The sequence below is a fragment of the Phlebotomus papatasi genome, chromosome 2, assembly GCF_024763615.1.
Source record: "Phlebotomus papatasi isolate M1 chromosome 2, Ppap_2.1, whole genome shotgun sequence".
NCBI classification, from domain to species: Eukaryota; Metazoa; Arthropoda; class Insecta; order Diptera; family Psychodidae; genus Phlebotomus; species Phlebotomus papatasi.
Genome location: NC_077223.1, coordinates 78,343,667 through 78,360,520, shown reverse-complemented (window position 1 = coordinate 78,360,520; position 16,854 = coordinate 78,343,667). Strand labels below are relative to the sequence as shown.

Genomic DNA, 16,854 nt, shown 5'->3' with positions numbered 1-16,854 from the left:
TTTTAACGGGGAATTTATAGAAATTTTGACAAGATGAAAAAAAAGTGTGATGAAGGAGAGGAAAGAAAAAAAACAACGAATCAATAATTAGATAAATTGGAAAATTTATTTATAGAAAACACGATGCTCAAGGATTTGTCGCTAAGATCACAAAATTCCTCTGTTATTAATGGAATTCTAATGTAAAATTTCATCATCCTGAGCTGCAGTCCTCCTCAAGATAATTTTTAACACGGTTAAATGCCACATAAATCGCCTCCATCCACTTATTGTCTATTATTTTATGAAGTAGTACAATTAGTAAATAATCCGCCTTCAATTTTAAATGTCACTTGCTTTTGCGGCTCTTTGCGTGCAATGACTTTTTGCCTTTTGATCGTCGTCATTTAATTTAAAGTGTCCTTTTCAAATTTGCTAACTGACCTGCCCAATTGAATATGAATGCAAAAAGATGTTTGATTTTGAAATTGAAATCTCAAAATCAATACAAAAAATTTTTTGAGTCTTTCTTAAGCGCCTCTTACTAACCCATGTCTGTCTGGGTCAATTTTTTGGGGGTTATTTGGATGCTTGTCACAGTTGAGTGATTAATTAGATTTGTATACATGTATAGTCAAATTTGATACCCATACATGCGGATGATTGAAGAAATTACAGTGGAAGGTGATCTTTTTGGCAAACCCAGAAGGAATTGAGCTTTGATTTAAAGCTCGTGAGTGAACGTCACTCTGACAGCAATGAAACTTAAGAATTTTTCATGGAATGACCTCAAAAGTGTGAGAAACACATAATTAAATGCGTCTTCATTGGCATGATCGCGTGATGAGAGATGCTGCATGACAGTACTCCCTTATAAATTGTATACAAGAATACCTTTTGTTGTCCACAAAAGCGTTCGTATTTTAACCATGCAATGACCAAGCAGAAGGTGAGAAAGTTAAAGATGAACTTGAAGGCTTCTCCGTGTAAAGAATTGCATAAAATGAATTATTCGGAAGATGATACATGTTGTATAAGATATAATAATGTAAATTGTCATCAATAATCAATTTAGTTTTAGTAAGAGAATTTATTATACCCATTCACTTTAAAGCAGCAGTTGAAATTTTAATGCCTGGTTGCCAAAAAATATGCTTCTTGGTTTTTATTCACAGCATTCCTATATGTTTTTGCTTTAAGTTTATTCGCTCGATTTGAAGCTTTTTCATATATAAAAAAAATGATCTGAATTCCTTTACTAATTATATAGTATGAGCTTTAAAGAAAATTTTACCAGAAGCATATACTGAAAAATTAATTCATGTCTACACTGACTGAGAGACATCCGAAAAGATTGCAGTATTGATTCGAAATCGGTGTAATTATTATCCTTTTTAGGTGTATTAGAGGTTAAAGTTACTCTTTTTCATGTTAATTTTACACTTAAAAAGGTGTAAAATTAACAATAAACATTAAAAAATGTTGAAATATTTTTACACCTAAAGAGTGTTAAAATTCTGAGGAAAAAAAGTTAATCGTACCCTCTTTTTTTCTCAGTGTAGATATTTTGATAGTTTTGTCACAATAAATTAGATAGAATAATTCGATAAAAGCCTGGAGAAGCAAAGGTGCATCATCTCTACGAACGAAATGTAGTGAGAAAAGCCTTAAAAGACACCCGGAAAGGCCCGGGAATGAGCCAAACTGCGAGTACTTGGATTACCTAAGTCAACTCATTTTAATAAATGATATGGAAAGTCTCCGGGATTTTTGTGACATTATATGGTTCCCCTACATAATCAGGAAGACGACTTGGTGAGATAGGTTTTTGAAATGGAGAACAATGGGCATCCTATTGAGGCGGATTATCTGTCCAAATATAGAGCCTAAGGTGTCCAAAATTTGAGTCAGAGTCACCTCTTCATATCAATTCAGTTTTAAACGTATTAAGACTAATTTTAGTAAAAACAAAGACAATAAACTCTTGCTAAGTTTCTAAACAACCCTTCTGAAAAGAAAGTAACAAAAAATCAATTAGTATTGAAAATATTGCACTTCAAACTCGGAACATAGATGCTCATAAGCAGACTGTCCAAAATTATGAGCCTTTATCCTACCTGCAATATTTTAAGTTATTAATATTTGTAGTTACTATTTCACTTGTTAAAAATTGTCTCTGATTCTTACTTAATAAAAGTCGCTTAAAAGTTTTGCATTAAACCTGGAATTTTACATAATTTTTAAGGGCATTTAAAATTTTTAGGGGTTGACTGTATTGGAGTCGTACTGTACTTCAGTTTAACTAGAGGGAACTTTAATTAAGAAAAAAGTCTAAATTAATTTAATTTATTTAATAGGTTTCATTTTTCCTGTCTTTTGAATTTCAAATCGGATCGCACTACTTTAATTTCGTCTCTGTATCTTCAGAAATATTTTAAGCTAGCTTCTGAATTGTTTATGGTATATCATTAGATCGTGTTTATCTATAGATTAAACAAGAAAAAGTATATACACTTTTGACTTTGTCATTCAGGCTCCCCCCTTAAGTTAAAATTTTCACAAACCTCTTCGCCTCTATAGACTATAGCTAAAACCTCAGATCTAAAACCCGCATAATTGCCTTTAATTCACTTTATGAAAGGATAAAATCAACTTCAAAAGGAATCTGATTGTGAGTATAAAGTAGCCGCCATGGACTGGAGATTTAGTCCATTTACCGAAAGCCTGAATGTTCATGCTATCACACTAGGATTTTTTCAATTTGTAAATTCAATTTAATTTTCAGATGAATTGCTCCTACACTGAGAAAAAAAAGAGGGTGCGAATAACTTTTTTTCCTCATAACTTTAACACTTTTTAGGTGTAAAAATATATCAACATTTTTTAATGTTAATTTTACACCTTTTTAAGGATAAAATTAACATGAAAAAGAGTAAGTTTAGCCCAATACACCTAAAAAGGGTAATATTTACACCGATTTCGGATCAATACTGCAGGGTAAAATTAACATTTCCGGAATGTTATTTTAACTTTTTCGGATTTCTCTCAGTGTATGCGTTATTTTGCATTAAAAATCATTTGAATTAATAGATTTTCGCATATTTATTGATATAAACTAATACTTGGCCCACCAAAACATGTTTAAATATGCTAAAATAGAATAAATAAGGCTGCAATTTTATTGGACTTAAGCGATATAGGCACTCTCATTTTCTTTGTTTCTTTCTGCAAATGAGGTCTAACTATGTGAAGTAGTTCCTAAAATTTTTCAGTAGCCTTACGAAGAAAATTGTTGTGTTCAAAAAAATCACCAATTGCGATATCATCATACATTTTATCAATGAATCCGTGGGCAGATCTCTCTTGGATCCATTTTCTGGCCCACAATCTCTTCCTTTCACCTTGAGACACATTTTTATTGAACATGTATCCCACATAAAGTAGGAAAATTTCTGCCTCATCACTAGACTCACTCATTTTTTTTTAAATAATGTAACAAAATCACAAATGACAAAATAAAACAACTGGCAATCTGCGCCGCTTTTTTGAATTTAGCAAATTTCTCGCAAAAAATGTGTCCTGGCTATGAAGAATTTCAAGTGGTTCTAGCAATTTTAATGCTCAATTTGCTGAATTCAATTTAAAATTAAATTATGAAAAATCCTAGTGTTAATTAGTTACTAAGTTGCACTCAATTTTATTGATACGAAAAATTTAATGAATCATAAGTCAGAATATTCGCGTAAATTACAGACATTTGGTTTAATCTCAGGTATTCACCCCGTATCAGAAAGTGTCATATTCAGCGGTGCATCATAGTAGTAATACTTTAGGTTGTTTCATTATGAGTTATTGTGAAAATTTAATTTACTTTTACTGGTCAAATTTAATTTTTACTGCATGCTTATTTGTTTTTTTCCTCTTTAAAAATGTGTAAAAATATTTTCATACTGATGGACGACAAAGGGCTACGGCTAAAGCGTTGTAAGATACGCAAGTAAAGTAGCGTTGAATAAGTTGAATGGTATTTGGATATGATAAAAAAAAAGCTTAATTACCTTTAATAATGTTGTTCACAAACAGTCAGGGAAGAAAATCATCAAAGCAGCTTCAGAAGATCCAGCGGTGACCAAGTCAAGACTATAACAGGAATACTTTGTTATATCATCTGTGAGTTGTTTTCATTGATTCTAACACTTAAACACTTCAAACAGCTGAGTTCAAACAGCTAGACTATTTAACGGAAGTCATCAGGACAACGCCATATCACAACGATTTCATCTTTGGCGATCGGTCAGAAACTCTGGGAACTTAACCGAGTAAACAGACGGAATTTCCACGGGAATTCCCACGAGCAAATGGTAAATTTGCTATACAAGCGCCCTCTGCAAAAGTGCACGAAACTGCCCGAATGTCTTGAAATATTTTGAATTTCAAATGGAAATTTTCCGTTGGAGGGTGAAATATTCAATTTTCTAAAATGGAAAAAAGCTATCTCGCTCGAGATAGCTTTTTGCTTCCGGAGAATTCCGAAAATTTAATTTGGAGTGTTTTTAAGCAAATAATATATGAAAAAACATGTAAAATCTCCTGTAGTGATCAAAACATTGATTTTAAAAGCAAATTTGAAATCGAATAATAATACTATAATATTTTTGAAAGGATTAGTGTTTCTGGATTAAATTAAATATTCATCAATAACATTTCAGAAGAGGTTTAAATGATTGGAAAGGCAGATTCAAAATTTATCTTTTTCAATAAATCCCATTATTAAAAAATGTAAAGAATATAATAATGTAGATAAGGAAATACAAAGAATAATAAGAACTATCGAAGTTCACTGATGAAAATTATAGCCAGAAATCATATAAACTGCCTTTTCGGATATAAAATATTACTTCAATATTTTTTATTGTTTACATTTTTTTGGAAATAAAATTTTAAAATATTTTACAGTCTTCTTGTTTTTTAAAACAATTTGTATTCAATTATTATACAATTAACTAATTTTTGTAAACATCTCTGTTCCGAATGAATTGACTGCTTGGTCACCCAGGGATATTTTATACATTTTCTTCCAACACTTTATAAAATTTTAAATTATCAGCACTACAATTAAACGAAAATTAATCAATAGGTCCTATCAGCAAAGATATCCAAAGCCAGTCGTTGATTTATCCACTTTAATTGGGGGTTTTTGACAAGATATTTACGCTATAACAACGTTTCTAATCATTTCTCGAGTAATTTTAAAAGATTTTCCATGAAATGTATTAATAGATAATATTACTAATATCCTTGTGGTATAATAAAGCCACTTTAATAAAATAAAGTACGTAAAATATCTTCTAAATACACATTCCGTTATTTATATTCGGAAAAAACAAAATTTGAAATTCAAATCTTCGGAGCATTCTTGTGTTGCGCTTGAAGTCCACCAGAGGCGCATAGAGCGGATGGTTAAAATTTGACAGTTCAATATGGGAATTTCCATCCGGAATTCCCATCCGGAATGGAAAATCTCATGGGAATTCCCGTGGGAATTCCGTCTGTTTACACGGTAAGTTGAACTTTTCATATGCATTCGCCATTATAGTCCTGAGATGTTGCTCCAATGGATTTCCATTTTATTTTGGTTATACAAAATTCCTTTGGTGATGGTAATTCAACGAAAGAAAAATATATGAAAAATCACTTGTCTTCCAACAGAGAAAAGGGATTCTTAGTATGAGGGAAGCATAATGAAATTAACTTTCAAACAGTCACAAATTCTCGAACGAACTGGCACTTTTGGTAACTGTGTCATTTTTTAGCATTTGTGACAACAGAACAATATTCCAGCAATTATTTTAAGGATACTGTTTATATTTTTAGAATTTTGCAACTTTTTGGCACAGTTCGTAAAATGAACAGAAATCAAGCAATGAATTACAATTTAGCACTAGATTTTCTTATGAAAAAATATTTTTTTTATTTTATAATTTTTTGTTTACATTACGGAAGATTCTTTCCTTACCTATTGGTCATTCAAGATAATTAATCCATGAGAGAATGAGGAGTTAAAAATAGTTTTGCCTAATCTGTTAAACTTCGTTTTGAATTTCTTTGGAGATGAATTTATTATGGCTTTTATGGTGATTGTAAATTTCAGTAGTTTTCAAATTCTTTGGTAAAATCCGTAAATCACATTTTGCCCGGTGATGAATTCTTTTGTTATTATATTACCTCGTGGTGGATGGACGAAAACAAGGAAAAAATATTCAAATCGATTATCATATTAAAGAGGTTCAACATGTCAAATTGAAGGAAGGTAATTTATAAATCGTTAATCATCGATTAATCTTATGATCGTGCAATTTTAAAATTTAAAAAAAAACTGATATTTCCATCGACATTTCACATAATTGTATGACGTTTTTTCGCAAAGTTCTTATGATAAGATCAAACGGATCTTCTTGGATTTATATGGTATATTCTTTAAAGTAAATTTCAAGATCATTTTTTGATTACTTAAACCGCCATGAGGGTCGGTTGAGTTTATTGCCAAGAAAGCCTATTTTATGAATTTTCTTTTGGTTTTTTTCTTGGTAAAGATATTAGCAAATTTGAAATCATACCTATCATCTGAGGATATTAGGAAAAAATACGTCAATTAAATATAAATGCAAATCTCATGTGATGTTTGGCATTTGCTAATTCCGGCCTTACTTCTTTTAATATGTTTCCGAAATTTAGCTTTTTAAGATAACTTCATCAATAATAGATGTTAATTTCGTAATTAGTGTTTCTCTGAATGTTCAATCAGTATCATTTTTCACAGTTTTCCAAATCAGTTTCAATTAACAAACTCTTTGAGAGGTTTACGATATTTTGAAAGGAGAAAAACATCCATTTAACTTAATTTTGGGCAACAAATGAATAAATTAGAATCTCATAAATGCTACGAAAGCGACAATTGATATATCTCGCACTTCTTGTCCAACACTAAATGTTGTGAAAATTGATATTCATGCAAGAATTCTTTTATGGTGCTGCAAATGATGATGAGACTTTCAAAAGGAGATCAGTCCCTTAAGCAGAGATATAAATGTTTCTGAATTGAGATGATTGTGTGCCAACAATGTTTAGTGTGTAAACAATAATTAAGAGAAGGCGCATCAAACCGTAAATTATACCAGACAAACCCATTTACCGAAGAATTGATCGCCCACATTTTTGGCATTTTATAAAAAGGAAATTTATTTCTCTGGCCAGACGCATGAGAAACTCATAAAAATATCATTTTTTATTCTCACATTTTGATATACACAGCATTGCACAATTCTACACTGCGAAAGCTAAGCAAATCCACATTTGATTGTACCATCTAATTTCCTCTTTTTCCCTCCCAAAAATATCTTTTCATTTCAGCCGCAACTTTGCCTATTAGAGTTGATTTTTTTTTGAATTTATTGTAACGACTTTTTAAATTACTATAATTATCTCATAATGGGAGCTATTTTTTGCCCAAAATCACCTCAGAAATTCAATCTGGGCTGCAGAAATAAGTCGAATGCCACACTTTACATTGGAAATAAATATTGTTGATGAAGAGAGTAAATTATACATATTTGACCCTTCGCCATTAATAGTTCAAGGATACTGCGAATGGATAGATTACAAACTGCTAAACCTCATGCTTAATGGCATCTAACTTGATGACACCTCGCGTGGTATTCGAGGGATTTCTCTCATATATGAAAATGACCACCTTTTGGCCAAAAAGTCTTCAACACATACAAATGCGTTGAGGTGTTTTGTAAACAAATAATAGCAGTGACCTAAAAGATTTATACAATCAAAGAGAATCTTAATAGAGATTCTTTTATCTCTCATATTGTAATCGTCAGGAAAAATAAAAGTCATCCCAAAGAACTGAGAGTAGGGAAGGAGCACGTGTCTGGTTTCCCAGAACGATAATGTAATAACCGGTAAAGTTGGTAATAAGTCATTATACATATGTATTAATGAGAATTGAATAAATGAGCAGTAAAAAAATACAATTTGATCAGTAAAACATTCGAAATCATCAGAAAAACGTTTAAAAATGGCCAGAAATTATTTAGAAAAGAAAAACAGTAAAAATTTAAAAAAAAGAGCACAAAAAAAAATAAAAAAAGGCAACAAAAAATTAAAAATGATCAGTAGCGGAGAACGGCACTATTTTCAGACGACTCAAGCTTCGGACAACTAATTTTTCCTATGTTAATAATACCTTTACCCACAGATCATTTCAGAAAATTTTAGGCGTTGGAGTAGCTATTAAAATTTAATATTATATAGGGGCCAAATTAATTTAAAACACAATTTAATTTAAAATAATTTTTAAAGAGCACTCAATGGGTCAAGTGGTAGAGCACTCGCTCTATGATGCAAGTGTCCCGGGTTCGAATCCCCTTTAGGTCACCAGGAATTTTTCTGGCGTTAAAGGTGTTCGAATTGCATCCAGTGAGCTTCATTGCATTTGATTCCACGGGACACGGGGCTGACAACCTCATATCGTATAAGAAAAAATTATATTGGATATTCCGTTCCGAACCCCCCTTGCGGGAAGGCCTAAGTTCCTCTATGGAACGTTGTGCCACTATTATTATTATTATTATTACATTAAAGCAAAGTGATAGTTCGAAGCTTGAGTTGCCCGAAGTTAGCGCGTTTTCCTGTATTTTATTAAAAACGGTCAGTAAAAAATAAAAAGTGATCAGTATGAAATTAAAAATAAGCAGTAAAACGTAAAATGTGATCAGTTATTTTGAATTTTTCTGTGTCTCTTTATTTCATTTGATTTTAAGTTGTAGTTTTTGTGTAAGATAAGGGTAACAGGAAAATTCAAAATAACTGACCAGGAGGGGAATTCTGTAACGCTCTGGCAATGCCATATGTATGACAAATTGGATTCGAATCTTAGGAGAGCTTTTTCGAAAATGTGATTCTGTAGCCGTGACATTGCCATTTCATTTGAACAATGAATTTTGTTAAACAAATTAACCAAGACATACTGTATTTTCACAAAAACATCAAGTAAAGGGATTTCATTAAAAATTCAATGAATTGCATTTTCGAAATCATATGATATGACAAAAACAGCTCGAATGGCATTGTCAGGTTTCGAACTCATGCGTGACAATGCCACGAAAATTACAGAATTCCCCTACAGACCACCTTACACTTTTTTTGTTGCTCATTTTTAATTTTTTGCTGACCACTTTTTAAATTTTACTGACCAACTTTTATTTTTTACTGATCATATTTTGTGCCTTATGTATCTCATTATTAATCTTCTTTACATAGAACCAATTAGACTTATCAATATAATTCAAAAACGTTTTGGACATAGCATCCTGCTCTTCATGGAATTCTGCCAGAATCTCTCTAGCCGGTAGACTTTCCTGCTTTTCGACTTGGCTCATATTCATGATCCTCCCTACCATAAACTAAAGCAAACTTATCACTGACTTTTTCAATCTCACTTTTACAATCGAATCTAAATGTATTCTTCCCAATGTTCTTCATTCGTTTAGACATGCCGCCGCTTTTGTCCAACAAAACATAGATTACCACGGAAGAGTCTTGCACAAAAAGATTACATTCTCTAACACAATATATGCGGTAAAATTCTTCCGACACAGGCAGGAGAGTTTGCAGCATGCTTGCCATTGAATATATTTTCACATTGATTTGGAATTATCATTTTGTAATATTTTTCTAAATTGTGCATCATTATTTCACATTTTATGTGCTGAATAATTATATTAATTATTAAACTTTTAAAATACCATATTAAAAATTTTTGAACAATAATCCGGTGTTCGTCAGGTGGGAAGAAAAAACTTTTATTCTATGGACTATTCCTCTTCCACCCAACAAACCCCGGATTATCGTTCAAGAGTTGATTATACGTCGGTTTTCTTTATTGTTAGTGCGAAGAGGGGAACTTTTGAATTGGGGTACCTTTGAAATTGGGCATTTTTCTCCTGTTTTTAATAGAACTGTGCCTTATCATGAAGTAATTTAGCTTGACATTAGTTTCAGGAGATAAATTATAGCCCGGTAAGGCTTAGTTCCACACATAAATAGGGGAAAAACGCTCAATTTTGAAGTAGCCCCAGTTCAAAGGTGTCCCAGTTCCCCCTACTATTAAAAATAGTACTAGTAGCCCATAAAGAAAGTAGAATATCTAACAATATAGATTTAAAAAAAATGATTTTTTTTTATTTTTATGTACTGAAACACAGTTGTGAGTCTCAAATTCAAGAAAAATTTATATAAATTTAAATGAGATCCGAATTTAGAAAACTTTCATTATAGATCGATTACTTTACCACTTAACTCGTAACGTCATCACAAATGTGCCGTGTTCAAATCTTGGTGCTGCTGCCAATATTGGAAAAAGATTTTCACGCCTGAGAATGGGTTGGACTTCAGATAACATTTACCATGAAGGGACCCTGGACCCCAAACAGAGTGGTCAAAAATTAATACAAATAGAAAAAAATAAACTTTTCCAAAAATTGCAAATTCTAATAATCGGATAGTAAAATTTACTATCAGGATAGAAAAACTACCATCCGTCTAGTAAAATATACTATCTGGCTAGTAGAATATGCTATCTGTCCAGTAGAATATACTATACGGCTATTAAAAAATCTAGATGGGGATAGCAGAATTCACCATGGGTATTGTAATTTACTATCCATAGGATAATAAATTCTAAAGACAAGCATGTGTATTCTACCATTTTTTGCTGTCCGATCTAATATCTCGTTGCTTGATGGCTTTTTCACTATCCGGATAACAAAATTTTGTATGTATGATGGTGAATTTTATCATCCTAGTGTTCTCGGTGTAAGTATTAAAAAACGTTTAAAATTAACAAAAATTGGGTACCCTTTCGGAGACGTAGAGTGGAATCACCAGTTCTCGCCAGTGCCCCCCTTCTCGCCACTTACATTGAAATCGCTATTTTTCGCAATTTATGAAATAAATAAGTCGCAATTTTTTTGTATTGTTTCTGCTTCTACGCATAGAATCGAAAATTAATAATTATTCGTTTTGGATTTACGATTTTGATCACTTTTTAGAGCAATATTTTAAGCAAGTGCATCGAATCCAACATCTCTTACCAAATGTACTAAGTGTCGTCAAATTTTCATCAGGCCAAAAATACCTATTTGGGTAAATAATTTGTTAATTGAATATTTAATTGCACTTGTGGAATACATAAAATTTGTATTTAGTCAATTAATATTTCATTTTATATTATTTTTGTATAAAAATGAGGCATGGCGAGAAGTGGTAATATTCTGGAATTGATTTTACCACCTGTCGCCATATCTTTTCAATAGGCGACGCTAACTTCACTTCGTACATTCTCAGTTGTTAAATCTGCATTGTTTACTTTCTGCAAAAGCCCCATAATTTGATTTCTCAAATAAAAGTGAAGAAAAATCATTTAAAGAGAGTAATAATAAAGTGATCACAAGGAAAGAGAAATGGTGAATGTGTTCTTTTCATAGCATTGCCTAAAATAACCGAGTGTGGTTCTTTTCAAGTGGGTGGCGAGAAGTGGTTACAAATTTTACAAAACTGGCGAAAAGTGGTAAAAAGTGGCGACGAAATGGTTATTTTTGCATTATTAATAAAAATCAGTTTTTTAAGTAGTCCAGCGTTATGTTCTAGGATTATTGTTTTCACGTATCTAGAGCCAATACATCTAAGTAACTTTGTGTCAAATTTGACTTATCTTGTAACAAGGATTCAAAAGTTATGATTAAATGAATTTAATTTTTTCCTAAACATGGCGATAGCCGGTTATTCCACCCTACGTATGCAAATTTCAAAAATTTAATAATATCGGTGGCAGCCAAAATCCCGAACGTCAAAATTCCGAAAAGGCCAAAATCCCGAAAGCCAAAATCCCGAAAGCCAAAATCCCGAAAACCAAAATCCCGAATGTTCTAATCCTGAAAGGGATAAAATTATATGTGGGAAAATGTTTAGAATTAATTTTCCAAGACACAGAAGATTTCCCTTTTTCTCCAGAAAGCGCGGGTGCAATCGTGGGAGTAGCTATGACACTTTTAAGAATTCGGGATTTTGGCTTTTGGGATTTTGGTCCATTCGGGATTTTGGCTTTTGGGATTTTGGCGTTCGGGATTTTGGCTTTCGAAATTTTGACCGGGACTCAATAATATACGTACAAAATACTTAAATATTATATTTCTGCAATTTCGAGTTTGAAACATGACTATTCGGATATCTAACAGAATTTTAAAAGAACAATATTAAAGAATAACCTTCAAACAATAATATTTACATTTACATCTAGATTAGCATTGTTGACTCATTTATACTGTACTGAGTAAATCTCTTCAAACCAATGCATCTTTTGAGTTTTTTTTTTTTAATGCTATAATGCCATTCGTGGAATTCATAAGAATGATTAACCGCAAGTACGCATTTATTGAAGCAGTAGCAAGGATTTTTTTTTTAAATTGACCAAGACGTTGAATCAGAACAATCACTTGCACTCAAATAGAGAATCTTTTAACGTAAGTTACAATTCGAAAACAACCTATTCATGGTGCTTCATCTTCAAGTTTAATATGACAAATTAATATGAATTGCTTTAAAATGCCAGGAGCTTTTATGGCTCATATTTCACACAGTGTACCCAATTGCATCATTCGGACTCCGGGGGTCAAACGATGAGTGCATGACCCCTTTTCAGGAGAAGCTATCTCACTGGAATTCCTCAATGGAATGTCTTTCCCCGAACCACCCACAACTCTCTGGCGTTTCGAGGCGTCATCGGAAATGCGCCCATTGTGGCTGACGAGAGAATAGACAAGAAATCCAAGTCTGGGTGCTTAAGATACCCAAGAGGCTGAGGATGGTGCATGAATCTGGTGGGGACTTTTCCTGTGGTGGCGTCTGATTCCTCTCCATACCACATCTCACAGATACAGACTCAGCATGGTCAGAAAATGCGCCTTTACCCTTACTTCTCAGCACATGAAGTCATTGTTGTGGCCGTTGCGAAAACCTCGTGCTTTTTTAAGCGTGTTTTGGGGCCGCGTGGGGCTGTAATGTCGCGTTTGCTGGCGGCATTACGCGATTAACTTACAGACATTCATCACATTGGATGATTGGTCCAGGAGAGAGGGAAATTCTGACCCTCCAACTATCCTCAACTATATAAATACCCATCTAGAATTGACAAAAAGACACAGTTGGATATTTGGAATCAATCAGTGAACATTTTAGTGTGAAAAATCTGTGTAAAGTCATCATTATTTCTACGGAAAATACCTGACCATTGAGGATTATTTTCCCACTGGAGAACCATTCTTAATTGCCATTAATTACATTTAAGTTTTTGTTCTTTTACTTGTAAGATACAATAGTAATATACCGCAATTATGAAATATATTGTAAGTGTTATAGAATAATTTATTCATTCATTTAATTTAAATGTGCAAGAGATAAATGGTTTTTGGTGTGAAAAAGTGAATAATGATTTCTAAAAGGTGTTATTTGTTAAATTAGGGTGCTCTAACTGGATAAATATCAAGACATTGGATACCAATTGAGAAGCCGCTAGTACAGAATCCAATTTTAAAATATTTTTAAATTTTAATTTTTACTTAAAAGTGATATCTCGGTAAAAATAAAGATAATTTAAATAAAACTTAAGAAAAAAATCACAAAATATTGATCTTCTGATCAAAAAATATAATTATCCATCACAAATTTCTTCTCAAAATTTTGAATTCAAATAAGTTTATTGTTTCTAATTGGAATCACATATAGAATTTAAAGTTATAGATTTATTTTCAGTCTAATATAAACCAAGAGGTTTGAGATATCGACGTAAGACTTTCGGAAAAATTCTGTAATTTGCCATCCAAATCATGAAAAGAACTTTCACTTTGCATTAAAAACTAATTTAACAACTATTGTTTTATCACATTACAACTTCAATTTGTTAAACCCTTAATAAATGGTATACTTGCCATTATCTGTAAGCTTAAACAGAAGCCTTTCCCTAAGAAAATAAACCGAAATTATTTTAATTTAATTAATGTTTAAAATAATTAGTTCTGACGTGTTTTTTTGCTAATTTTTTTTTTATCAAAATTTCAATTTTTTCATAATTTACAATTTCCTAAACACCGTTTTTTTTTTAAATTAAATTTAGTTTTATTTTAATATTTAACCATTTGAATTAATATTTATTTCAATAAAATATTTGAAGCCTATAAGGATCTCTGATTGGTTATAACTTTGAATGCGTTGAATGCTTTTAAGCTCTAGCCAATCAAATAACGTGATGTAGCCAAAATATTTTATACTATTAAATATTTAATTACATGTGGGCAATATTTCACTGCCAAATTAAAATTAAAAAAAAGGGTTATAGGATTAGTAGATAAAGATAGCTAATGATATATTCTTGTATTTTCTGATGATTCAGATTTTGTCCGTTGCACTGACACTGACCTGCGTGACTGGAGCTCCTCAGGCTCCATCTCAGGGTGCCACAACTGAACCCATCCCAATTCTGCGTCAGGAACAGGAAGTAAACTTCGATGGTACCTACAAATACGCCTATGAAACAGGCAATGGAATTGCAGCAGAAGAGACAGGATTCCTCAAAAATGCTGGAACAGAGCAAGAAGCTCAGGTAAAAGCTCATTATAAGATTCATCAAAGACTTTGCCAAAAAAAGTGCCAAGTACATGAGAGAACAAAAAAAGGAAATTCGCAAGAGTTTCTCAGCCCGAAGACAATTTGGAGTCTTGTTGCAATTGGGTGTCGCTTTGGTGGTAAAAATTAACTTGAGCGGGTGTGAGAAAGTCCCACCCGGTAAAAGACAAAAGTGTCCAAATTGAATAGACAATCCCAGCAAATTTTCTTGCAATGGCACCTTCTTAAATTTATGTGCTTTGCATAGCTTGCACACAAAATGCATTTGGCAATTGTTAACTGAGGGCAAAGTTGATGTCCCACGGAGGATATTTTCATTCACACCTTCTAATTTTCCTCCCACTTGCACTGTTTTAGGTGGCCCAAGGTGAATATTCTTACACAGCTCCAGATGGAACTCTTATTCGAGTAACGTACATTGCTGATGAGAATGGATTCCAACCTCAAGTAAGAAGAGAACTTTCTTTTTTTTAGATAAAAATTAACTTATTCATAATTTCCTTTGACTATCACAGGGTGATCACATTCCCACACCACCTCCAATCCCACCAGCGATCCAGAGAGCACTTGAGTACCTGGCCAGTCTGCCCGCAACAGAAGCTCCTCAGCGACTATAGAGAATTCAGGAGAAGCTTTCGTGAACTGCGAAAGCTCAAATCCTCCAAGACTTTCTCCTGAGGAAGACAATTTATTGTGAATCTATTCAAAAGAACCTGCCAGTAATTTATTGATGCAAAGTACCTATTGAACTTCCCAGTTGCTTTTCATGATATTTAGACCATCAGTAAGATCAAAATTCCTCATAAAAGATGTTATCTAGAAAAATTTATTGATTGTAAATATAGAAGGAAAAAAACCGTCTAGCAAAAGAGAAACACTGAGTTGAAATCTGAGAGACTGCTGCAGATTTCACAATGTGGCCAAAAAAAATCACTTTACAAAAATTGCATTTATTATTACAAATTACAACATTATTCTTCTTTTTTTATGAAAACGTGAGAGAAATATATGAGAAATAAATATTTTGTAAATACAAAATTGTCCAAATTGCATTTAATCTCAAATTATAACTCTGACTGAATGGTAGATGATCATGATCGATGATGATAATTGATTGACTTCTTCACCTCTATGGTAGATCTTTTGAGATTGAAAATGCCATGAGATGTATCTCTTGATGCGGCAGCAAAAATTTTCCATTGTTGTTCAGTCCCGAAGAGGTGCGAGATGATTAAGAGACTGCAAAGACACCATTGAGCTGATTGTTAATTTTCTGCATGTTTGATTACACATATTATTTTACATATCGCATAATTCATTGGCCTGATGATTTAGTGGAAAAACTGCCTGGAGCGTTTTGTGTGGGGAATTTTTAATGATGATGCTTAAAATAGTGCCATGAGATACTTGTGAAGAGGATCTGACCACTGAAGATTATTTTAATATCAAGGTAAACTCTCCACATATACAATCAGAAAAATTGCGGCAGAATCTTCTTTTATTTTGTTTTTTAAAACAATCTTACACAATCCATCCAGATGATGCCCCCATGGAAACTAATCAAAGAATTCTGTTGCGAAGAAAAAGAATTATTCACTGAACACTTCCTCGTGCAGCTTGTTAGTCGAGAGAAACCACAAGTGGTTATATATTTAGTGACTTTGGATCCATAAATCTAATCTCAGTCACTATCATCATCATCGCCATTGTGTGCAGATTTACCATCATTATATCATCTGCTAAACGACTTCTTTAATCGCGCGCGGTTCAAGGTATGACATAGGGAGATACATAAGAAAAAGATTGAGTTATTTAAAAATGTCAAACCTATTATTTAATCACTCAAAAAAAAAAAATTAATTAATTCAGGCCTTTGTCAAGGTCGTAGCAAATCATCTTCAAATGTTTGTGTTTTCACCACTGAAATCATCGCATTATTGCCACTTAATTATCCGCTGAATTTTTCAAATTAATATTCAAACTAACACAATCACATTTCTTTATTTTTATATACAAATTCCGCAATCACTTTCAGTTTCGATAAGTCAAAAGTAGAAACTCTATGGGTGATTCTCTGGACTGGTTGTAACAGTTTCTTCTTCGCGAATATATTTTATGGCATCCGAT

General features: G+C 32.5%; 1 protein-coding gene across 1 annotated transcript in view; it reads left to right on the top strand.

Moving 5' to 3' along the window:
• LOC129801050 (pupal cuticle protein 36a-like) overlaps positions 1-15,765 on the top strand; it is a 41,457-nt gene extending 25,692 nt beyond the window's left edge. Inside the window, exons 5-7 of the mRNA XM_055845809.1 lie at positions 14,495-14,704; positions 15,085-15,174; positions 15,243-15,765. Coding sequence (XP_055701784.1) covers positions 14,495-14,704; positions 15,085-15,174; positions 15,243-15,344 — 402 coding nt within the window. The 3' untranslated portion in view covers positions 15,345-15,765. The remainder of the gene's footprint in view (positions 1-14,494; positions 14,705-15,084; positions 15,175-15,242) is intronic.
• Positions 15,766-16,854: the final 1,089 nt, after the last annotated feature.